Genomic DNA, 10841 nt, shown 5'->3' on the forward strand with positions numbered 1-10841 from the left:
ACCCAATTCCAGCAGCCGTTCCTTATATGTTTTAGCCTCCAGTCCCCTGATCATCTTTGTTTCCAAACTCTGTATTTCTGCACCCCAGGGCATCACAGCAAACTCACAGCGGTACCGGAAGAGATTGAGGGGAAAATGGGATTGAAAGAGGGGTAAAAGAATCCCATCTGTGTTAGAATTGTTAGAACCCCTCCCTCAACAGAGGGGGAGGAATAGGACACCAGTTTACAATGCAGCCCTTGCAGAAGTTCCAAGAAGGTTCCCATCCCCATTTGCACCCTGATTCAGGTGAGCCTGAGGGCACAGATAAACCCCCAAGTGGCCTCAACGTCTCTCATTGCTAATGATCAGGTGACTGCAAAGAAATGCAATCTTTCCATCGGCTCATCGCCATTCCTTCCCCCAGACCTCTGATTCAGGACACACAGAGTCCGATAAAAGAAAATTACATCTAAAAGTGCCAGTTTGCGTGACATACTAAGCCAACATCCTGTTTGCATTGGGTCTTGCATAAATCCCACCAGGGGTGGCTCACTCAGCATAAGACAGGGGTCTTCAAACTTGGCCCTTTTATGACTTGTGGACTTGAACTCCCAGAATTCCTCAGCCAGCGTGGGGGAACAATGGCCCCTTCATGACTTGCGGACTTCAACTCCCAGAATGCCTCAGCCAGCGTGCCTGGCTGAGGAATTCTGGGAGTTGAAGTCCACAAGTCATAAAAGGGCCAAGTTTGAAGACCCCTTCTCTAGAGCGACGTTTCTCAACCTCGGCCACTTTAAAGGTGGGTGGACTTCAACTCCCAGAATCCCCCCTGCCCATAGCTTAGGCGGAGGAATGCCTGGCTGAGGAATTCTGGGAATTGAAGTCCACAAGTCATAAAAGGGCCAAGTCTGAAGACCCTTGGCCTAAGATGACTCTTTTTCGAAAAAGCCCGGACCAAACGGCTGTTTAGCTGGACGTGTGTTTTCAGCTAATGCTTCTTCCTGTGTTTGCACAGCCTTCAACGTCTGACCTTTTAACCTTCTAGGGACCACGCTGGTGGCAATGAGAAACTTGTAAAGATGGAGCCGGGGTTACGAGTGTGCGGGGGAGATAGCAGGGTTGGAGCCCTCACCCAGAAAGTCTCTCATCTTACGACATTTCAGGTAAGAAAAAAAAAAGAGGGTGGGAGGGTGGGAAGGATAGATTGCCCAGGCACTTTTTGAAACATGCATCCCATTCAGGCTTGAAGGTGTCTGCCTCTCATGTGCATGATGATGATGATGATCATGATAATAATAAAGTTGGAAGGGACCTTGGAGGTCATCTAGTCCAACCCCCTGCTCAGGCAGGAAACCCTATACGATTTCGGACAAATGGCTGTCCAGTTTCTTCTTAAAAACTTCCAGTGTTGGAGCATTCACCGCTTCTGGGGGCAGGTTGTTCCACTGCTTAATTGTTCTAACTGTCAGGAAGTTTCTCCTTCGTTCTAGGTTGCTTCTCTCCTTGGTTAGTTTCCATCCGTTGCTTCTCGTCCTGCCTTCAGGCACCTTGGAGAATAGCTTGACTCCCTCTTCCTTTATTCTCCATTCTGGTGGAGAGGGATCTCTCTTGACTAGACATGGCAAGCTTGAGTTAAAGGGCCAACTTGGGGGTGCCCAGTTGCTTCACAGTCTGGTTCACATTGATATTTGCCCTCACCTTCCATGGGTCCTTGCAATGCTCCTCAGTCCTTCAGTGCTTTGCTGAAATTGGTGAACATCATCCTTTTGTCTTTCTGCTACAAATGAATCTGTGCAGTCCACGGAAAACAAACCTAGGTCTATTGGCACGCTGTCTCGTGAGGGGACGTTTCATGTACAGGGCCCCAGGCGTGCTTTTTGTGCATCAGTAGGAAACCGGTGTGTGCAGTCGCGCCATCTGGTGAATTTTAGCCAGGAGGATTTCTCAAAGGAAGGGTGAGCCTGTGGGAGAAGCAGCAAGCAGGTCCTATAAACTGGGCCTTCTTGTCCCATTGGATATAAGGTAGCAAAATACCTTTACCTGGGCCCACTTTCTTAGCGTGGGAAGTGTCCATTTGGGGGGATGGGTAGATTTTTTTTACAGAGCAGGTCTGATGCATTTTGACATACGGACACATTTGCTTTTTGGATCAGCATTGATCTTCTCCCTGGTTCACGGGTTGGCAAGCCACGGCTCCGGAGCTGCATGTGGCTCTTTGAGCCCCCAGCCTCCTCCGCCATTTGCAGAAAGAGAGACAGAGAGAGACACTTGCGCTTCTCTCCCTCCCTCCCTCCCTCCCTCCCTCCCTCCCTCCCTCTCTCTCTCTCTCTCTCTCTCTCTCTCTCTCTCTCTCACACACACACACACACACACACACACACACACACACACACACACACACACACACTGAGTGGGGGAAGAGGACTGGCAGACCAAGGGCAGGAGAGAGCCACCCCAATAAGAATGTGTGTCAGCTTGTTGGAGAACAGCTTGAAGCCAGCTTGCCAGGTGAGCAGAAGATCGGAGAGAGGGAGAGGGGGGGAAAGAGAGAGAGAGGGAGAGAAAGAGAGGAAAGAGAGAGAGAGAGAAAGAGGGAGAGAAAGAGAGGGAGAGGAAGAGAGGGAGAGAGAGAGAGAGAGAGAGAGAGAGAGAGAGAGAGAGGAAAGAGGGAGAGAGAGAGAAAGAGGGAGAGGGAGAGAGAGGGAGAGGAAAGAGGGAGGGAGGGAGAGAGAGAGAGAGAGAGAGAGGGAGAGAACTCATGCACAGCAGCCTCTATTTCTTTTTAATTAAACTCTTCAATCAAGCTCCCCCCTCTCGCGCTCACACGCAAGTTTTGCGGCCCCCGGTGTTTTCTTTTCTCTGGGAAACGGGTCCAAGTGGCTCTTGAGTGTTTAAGGTTGCCGACCCCTGCCCTGGTTGCAGAGCCATGCTGGCACAATGGTTAGAACGAAGCCAAATTTATCCTTCAGATAAACAAGAACGGGGCCTTCTTTACCTCCTGCCTTGTGAAAAGTTCTCTGGAACAGAAAAGCTTCAACACAGGCAGCAAATGTGCATCCAGCTCAAGATCCGCAGCAGCTTCTGTTGGGTGTTCTGCTGCTCTTCTTTCTAGTTTTGCAATGTCACCTGGGCTTTTATCAGAGTCAGAAACGGTGTCAAAGCATCCCTGTCAGTAACCAGGCGATTTCTCCCCTCCTCAGGTGGGCTCCCTCAATGTGAAATGCCTCTCAACTCCCTGCCACACCTCTGGGCACATCTGCTATTTTGTGACAAAGCCGAACAGCTCAGAGCCGCCTGCGGTGTTCACAGGTATGCTCCAGAACCAGATTATTATTACGAGTAATATTTCTATATTCACTTCCTTCCTGAAGGGAACCAGCGCACAGTGTTCAACAAAGCCTCAACAATGAAACCAGTAAAGGAATCAAACATTAGAATAAGCTTATTTAAAACAGAAAAGCAAGTTGAAGGCAACCTAAAGGCTGTCTTGTCTCAAAGAAATTGGGACTTGAGAGGGTGAGTAGGACCGATCTCACTTCCCATTGAGCAGAAGTGGGGGTGTGTGTGTGGGGGTGTGTGTCTTGGAAAAAGGGTTCTCTCACGTGGGTGCTTCCAGCCGTATTCTGGGCTGGGCCTAAGGCTGGAAAGACAAGCAGCATCTCAGGTGATCTGAATGAACAGTCAGATGTTTGTCTGTTTGTTTGTTGGGCTCTTCTGACTGAAAGTGCCAAATTCCAGTCCATCGTTGCCTGTCATTGTGTAGCTGATCCATTTCGCTTCACTGTGTTGAACTTTCCCATGTTCATGCTTTCGTGTTCCATGTTTTCACTGTAATTCTGACTTCGGAGCTTCAGATTTTCTTTTCCTGTAAGGCATCATCAGCCATTCTCAAAAGGCTTTCATCGAGCCCCATCATAAACACCATTAATTCAGAGTATTAGTCCTAGCTCCACCTCATAGCATGTTGACCTGCAGGACCCATTTTTTGGCAGTGTACTGTCAGCTACTTCATATGGTCTACCCACATGGTAAATCGTAGGAGTGGTTTACTATTGCATTTTCCTGCTCAATATGAAATTCTGTGCTTGCCATTATGCTCCCGTCCTGTTCGTGTTGGAGGTATCATTTAAAGTGCTTCTAGGTTGAAAGGATTAGCCCAGTAGTTCTCAACCTTTTTAATGCCGCGACCCCAACCGGTCGTAAGTCAAGGACTAAACCGGTTGTAAGTCAAGGACTAAACCGGTCGTAAGTCAAGGACTACCCAACCGGTCGTAAGTCGAGGACTTTCCCTGGCCGGGAGTGCTGCGCATGCGTGGTTCCGCCCCCTGCGCCGGCCGAGGCGTAGCTGGCAAGCGGCAGAGACGGAGCAGGCTGACCACCAGCTGGCCCAGCCCAAGGGAGGTAAGGCACCCGCCGGAAAAGGGGAAAAAAATGGCGGACAAAAACAATGGACAAAAAAAATGGCGGACAGCCTTGCTTGGCGACCCCCATGAAATGGTCGATCGACCCCAAATGGGGTCCCGACCCACAGGTTGAGAACCACTGGATTAGCCGGTGACATCACTGTTGCCCCAGAGAGACACCTGTGGGGACTGCTTTCATGTCACCATCAAGGAGCTGGAGCAAATGACAGGAGCTCACCCCACCATGCAACAGAACTCAGATCTCAAATGTGGGCTTGCTAACTTTCGACCCAGCATCCTAACCAATGTGAGCTACTGTGCTTCCACCATTGTACTAGGGAGAATATCCACCTACAGCATCTTCCTGTATTGATACTGCCCAATACAGGCACCTGCTCGCTTCAGTTGGGCAGTCAGAGTGACCTTCACACCTTGAGCAGGTGATCCTGCTCAGATTATACAGGTGTTCTGCACTCAAGAACTAAACAACACTCGCTATGGTAAAGGAGCCCAGCGGGATTTGAAGACTGTGGTTTATAAAAGCATATGCCTGTCAATAAAATGTATTAGTCCAAAATAAACTAACATTGCAGCCTAACCACAAGGTAGGCAGATTACATTTTTCTTTTGTGGCATTTGCAAGAACTAAACAAATGTGTAGGTTACTATTCATTCTATACAACCGTGTCCACTGTTTGTGCTTTCAGCAGTGTACCAATTCTTGCCTAGCATCGTAGTCGGTTTCTATTTTTTGAACCCCCATCTTTCTTCTAGGTGACACCTTGTTTGTGGCTGGGTGTGGAAAGTTCTTTGAAGGAACCCCAGAAGAAATGTACAGAGCTTTGATTGAGGTCTTGGGGCGCCTCCCTCCTGAAACGGTATTTTTGTATAAATACTAAACCTCTTGGGGTGGGGTGGGGCTCAAAGACAGTGACCTGGATTTAAACAGCATTCTAAACCTGGACGAACAAAAACAGAGTTTTTTTACAAGTCCCAATCACAAAGGCCAAATATATCCCTCCCTGGCCCCATAAGACATCCCCCTACACACACCCCATTTTAAGCAATTGAGGCAAGTAACATTGTCAAATATTCATGAATCTGTCATTCATTTGCAATTGTTAAATAATGTTGTGGAAGGCATCTGGTGAGGCTGACCTGCAGTTTCTGAATTGGTGCCTTCTAATTTTCTCTTTTTCTGCTTCTTTCCCGGCTAGAAAGTCTATTGTGGCCACGAATATACCATCAATAACTTAAAGTTTGCCCGGCACGTGGAACCAAATAATGCTGCCATCCAACGAAAGCTGTCATGGGCGAAGGCAAGAGACTTTACACTTTCCTTCCTTGGAAAAAACAGGAACGGCTCTTAAGAAGTTTCAGCTTGCTCTCTATGACTGTAGGAAACTCCCATTTCAATTTTCCCAATGCATTAATGCGGCGGTTGACCCTCGCAGCCCGCTGTCCGGCCTTCTTTCTGTTTTGGTTTTCCATGATTTGTTCAGGCTGGCAGAAATGGCCAGTCTTTCTACCGGGAGGGGAAAAATGGCAAAGAAATAAAAACCAAAGACTCTTTCTATGTTGCTTATGCCCACAACTGATGCAGCAGGTTGATGCAGCTGCACAATAGATGCGTCCCTCAAGGCTTCTGTGTGTTGGAATTTTCCCAAGCTCTTACCTTTTTTTTTTTTTTTTGTAGGCCAAATACGATGGAGGTGAGGCAACCATCCCATCCACCATTGGTGAAGAATTCACATACAACCCCTTCATGAGAGTGAGGTAATTTCTCCATAACAGGATCGTGATGGAGAGATGGCTGTTTCCCAGCAGGTTTGGAAAAAAAAAGCTGCCTCCTGACACTCAACAGAGGATCATAAACCAGCAATCAGTAGCTGATAAAGAACATTCTTCTTTTATTTCAGCCCCAAATGTAGGAACTCTCCTTTTATGGAAAGCCTCCACGTCCCCGTTAAAAGGCCAGGTTTTGGAGATGTAAAAAATTCAGACCACGTTGCTGAGGTTGAGAATCACTGCCCTAATGACTCTTTTTTTCTTTCTGGACAGAGAAACAACTGTGCAGCGCCATGCCCAGGAAACGGACCCCGTTCGGACCATGGGAGCCATACGCAAAGAGAAAGACAACTTTAAAGTGCCGAAAGAGTAAATGAATCAGATCCCCTGCTGCTTTTCTTTTTCTGTTATTTAGTTCAGGAAATTGGTGTTTTATTGTCCTGTTTTATTGAGTTCATTCACATTATGGAATTCAGTAGCGGGGGGAAAAAAAGTCACCAAAGCACTTTGCTCTTTAAAAAAAAAAAAATATTATCGTGCCCTTGGGACTCAGCTGATTATTATTTATATTATTATTTTTAGCGTGATGCACAGAAGTTGTATGGATGTATCTGCAGGGGAGAGGAGGGTCTGTGGGTCTTGTCATCGGGGTCCGGTGCCAACGGACCTTGTTCCGGTGACCTAGGCTTTCTGGGAAGGTGACTTTGAACCTTCTGCCTCTTGAGTTGAAATGCACATTTGAAAAACTCTTGTGATTTTCCTGAACTTCAGAATGAACTTTTCTAACTTGGCAAAGGAGCATTTTGTGCTATTCTAAATGCTCCTTTCATCTAGACATTTGAAGTAATCTGCATGCGCTGTTCGCATGTAGTTCCCCTGAGCACACCTGCCTGTCTCTCAAGGAACTAGCAGCAGGCTGGGAAATGCACAGAGGAGAGGTGATGCTGTCAGGAACAAGATAATTGAGGCATTTGTATATCTTTAAATAGGAAAATGGTGATTGTTTTAACAGCACAGCACTTTAAAAAGGAAAAATAACCTTAAAATCTATTTTAACTATCGTGGCTTCAACAAGAAGTGACTAGCAACTTCATTAAATCTTTTCAGCACTCTGGAAAAACTCTGAATTTTCAGAGATCCTTGTCTGCTGGGGAAGCAGTGACAAATGGAAAAATTGTGTGTTCTTTCTTTCTTTTGCTTTATTTAAGCTGCCAAGGCACTTTGCACTTGCGAAGCCTTCAATGTAGACAACCTCCTTATAAGCTTGAATTGTCATTCCCTGTTGATTCAGCTAATGTACATGTAAATAAATATATCTAATAAATATTACTTTAAGAGATTAAGATGTTTGTAAACCATCATGACCTCATCTGTCTTGGAAACCCTAAGAAGGAGCCTGGCCAAAGGAAACATGAGTCTGTCCATGTCAAATTCTCAGGATACCTTCTTAAAACTGTCACTTCCTCTGTACTCTAATTTTACAAGCACCCTGCCTTGAGTTTGCACTGGCTGTGAACCAGTGGTATGATTTTGGGTTTTTTCCTTCATCCTCCTCCAAACTTCAACATGTTTTACAAGGTGTAATGGATCTTTTTCCTGAATGTTTTCTAACCCTTCCTGAAATCACCAATGACTTGTATTTGTTGTTGTTAGTTGCGAAGTCGTGTCCGACCCATCGTGACCCCATGGACAACGTTCCTCCAGGCCTTCCTGTCCTCTACCATCTTCTGGAGTCCATTTAAGCTCACGCCTACTGCTTCAGGGACTCCATCCATCCACCTGCTTCTCTTGCCCTCCATCTTTCCCTGCATTAGGCTCTTCTCCAGTGAGTCCTTCCTTCTCATTAGGTGGCCAAAGTACTTGAGTTTCAGCTTCAGGATCTGGCCTTCTAAGGAGCAGTCAGGGTTGACTATACGTACTTTTGTTGGCAGGGTGATGTCTCTGCTTTTAAGTAGGCTGTCTAGATTTGCCATTTGGCTTGAACTAAATAATGACAATAGAGCATCTCTTTTAACTTTGTGAAATGAAAACAGTCTTAGGGCATCACTGGGAATTTTCACAGAGTTGGATTTGAAAGCTAAGCTGGGTTGGGAAGGGATATGTTTCTATGATTCTGTTTTATAATACGTGGACGGAAGATCAACAAGAAAACCACACTGAGATGTAAAAAATATCCCAGAAGCAAGCAGCGGTCAGCTATCTCCATGTGACTGCAAACACTCCATGAAGCAAGGACATGAACCGAGACCCCGGAAAGAGTGCAGAGAAGAGCAACAAAGATAAGGGGTCTGCAGTGTTGTCCCCAATTCGGATCTGAGCCTGGTGCTGAGGCCGATGAAGAACACCAGACACGAGGTGCAGGTTTTGTTGTCTTTTATTGAAGCGCTCCAAGAAAAGGGATCCTGGCCAAAATGCCAAGGAACCTCGAACCACAGAATTAATAAAGCTTTATACATTTTCTCTGAAGCAGAAGGCGGAATAAGGTGGGATATATAAGAAATATCACCTAATAAAACATTTCAATCACAATCTAACAATTATTCTATTGGTCTCTAGCATTCCCTATTCCTAAGCCTGGGCTAATGAATGCTTCAGGAGTTATCTAATACACATACTATTTGCTCCAGGCCATCTCTATTCCTAGCTTCTAGCTGAGCTTGCAAGATGCCTAAGTCTTTTGTTACTTTTATCAGCTTTTTGACCACACAGGATTGTTACAAGCTTTACACATGCATATTCCCTGTGAATAAGCATTCTTCGTTCTTGCCAGACAAACTCCCCTGTTACAGCTTTCCTGGTTCCCTTTCAAGTGTATGCCATAATCTTGCTTTGTTTTGACAGACAGCCCATCAGCAGGATAAAGAACGGTTAACCAAACAAAATATGTCTAGTGATCTAGTCCAGGGGTAGGGAACCTTGGCTCTTTTATGACTCGTGAACTTCAACTCCCAGAATTCCTGAGCCAAGGTTGCCTACCCCTGATCTAGTCTAATGAAGAGAAAGGGGGGGAAGGGGATTAGGGGTATTAAAGGGGGGGGAAGGGGATTAGGGGTATTAAAACAAAATTGATGTATTCATATGTTATAGGTAAATAATAATTGTACTGATAAGAGGAAATGCTCGGCTGGTACCCCAACTTGCACTCGAGGAGGTGGTCAGGAAGAGGGGGGATGTAGACGTGGGAAGGAGGAAGGAGGAGAGGCTGTGGGCTAGAGGTAGGAAGGAAAGGCAAGTGGATGAGGGCGGAGGCAGGGCGGGGACTGCCAAGCGTTTCCGATAATGTATTGAGTTGGATTGTTTCTTTTTTTGGGTTTGTGTTATAAATGCATCATAGTACTTATTGTTTAATTATAAAAATTAATAAAATTTTATTAAAAAAAAAAAGAGAGAAAGATTAGGGATGACATGATAGCTGTCTTCCAGGACTTGTAGGGCAGTCACAGAGAGGATCGACCAGCACTTGAGGGCAGGACAAGGACTAAAACCCAGTGGAAGACCATGAGAGATCCAGTCTAGAACTAAGGAGAAAATTCCAGACAGTGAGAACAATTGATCAGTGGAACAGCCTGCCTCCAAAATTTGTGGATGCCCTCGGAAGTTTTTAAGAAGGGGAAAACCATTTGGAATTTAAGAAGCCACCAAGTCTCCTCTTTTTTTCCACAGAGGGCAAATTTTGGCTGCTTTTGGCTGGTCTCCAAAAGCTCGGCAGTTTACTTGAGGCTGGAAAGCCACCAGGGAATATCAGAGTGGTTATCCCTAGAATAACAGGGTTGGAAAGGACCTTGGAGGTCTTCTAGTCCAACCCCCTGCTCAAGCAGGAGACCCTGTAGCATTCCAGGCAAATGGCTGTAAATGACTATGTAGAGATTCATCAGTCATCCTTTGGTTGTCCCAAAGGTGCTTTTGTCACGAGGCAACCGGACTTCCTTGTTTTTCTTTGAAGACGTTTCGCTTCTCATCCAAGAAGCTTCTTCAGCTCTGACCGAATGGTGGAGAATTCCACCAGAACTGAAGAAGCTTCTTGGATGAGAAGCGAAACGTCTTCAAAGGAAAGTCCGGTTGCCTGGTGACAAAAGCACCTTTGGGGCAAATGTTTTCTTTGAAACCTCCAGTCTTGGGGCGCCCACGACTTCTGGAGGGAATACCGGGGCATCCCGGGTCGCGGCGGCAAAGGTCACTGGGCTTTTGCTCCAGAAGCGGACGGGGGGCGTCAAAATACCCCCTTTAAGCCCGGACTGAGCGACTCACTCCCGCCCCCGGTTGTCCGCCCGGTCGCCTAGCGCAGGGGTAGGCAACCTTGGCCCTTTTATGACTCGTGGACTTCAACTCCCAGAATTCCTGAGCCAGCCTGGCTCAGCTTGGAAACCTCTCCCTTTCCCCTCAGCATGGCTGGCTCAAGAATTCTGGGAATTGAAGTCCCCGAGTCATAAAAGAGCCAAGGTTGCCTACCCCTATAGCGGCAGAGCTGCGCATGCGTAGAAGCGCCGCGAGCCTTGGCCTGCCGGAAGCCGCGGGGGGAGGAGCCCTGGGACAGCCCTGGGTTTGGTCCCCGCCCTCTGGTTGCCGTCCCACGCCCGTGGCTCTTCCGAGCGTGCGTCCCCCTCCCTTTTCTGCGGAGGCGCTTCGCTTTGGGAGATGCGTTCTGCGCATGCCCGGAAGGCAGGAGGG

The 10841-nt window shown here is 47.0% G+C and overlaps 1 protein-coding gene across 1 annotated transcript in view; it reads left to right on the forward strand.

The window, feature by feature from the left end:
* The window catches only part of HAGH (hydroxyacylglutathione hydrolase), a 9139-nt gene extending 1572 nt beyond the window's left edge, over positions 1 to 7567 (forward strand). Inside the window, exons 3-8 of the mRNA XM_015821648.1 lie at positions 1028 to 1145; positions 3183 to 3291; positions 5160 to 5263; positions 5603 to 5704; positions 6082 to 6161; positions 6447 to 7567. Coding sequence (XP_015677134.1) covers positions 1028 to 1145; positions 3183 to 3291; positions 5160 to 5263; positions 5603 to 5704; positions 6082 to 6161; positions 6447 to 6546 — 613 coding nt within the window. The 3' untranslated portion in view covers positions 6547 to 7567. The remainder of the gene's footprint in view (positions 1 to 1027; positions 1146 to 3182; positions 3292 to 5159; positions 5264 to 5602; positions 5705 to 6081; positions 6162 to 6446) is intronic.
* Positions 7568 to 10841: the final 3274 nt, after the last annotated feature.

This window comes from Protobothrops mucrosquamatus, unplaced genomic scaffold (genome assembly GCF_001527695.2).
Source record: "Protobothrops mucrosquamatus isolate PMUCROS unplaced genomic scaffold, P.Mucros_1.0 scaffold1377, whole genome shotgun sequence".
Classification (NCBI taxonomy): Eukaryota; Metazoa; Chordata; class Lepidosauria; order Squamata; family Viperidae; genus Protobothrops; species Protobothrops mucrosquamatus.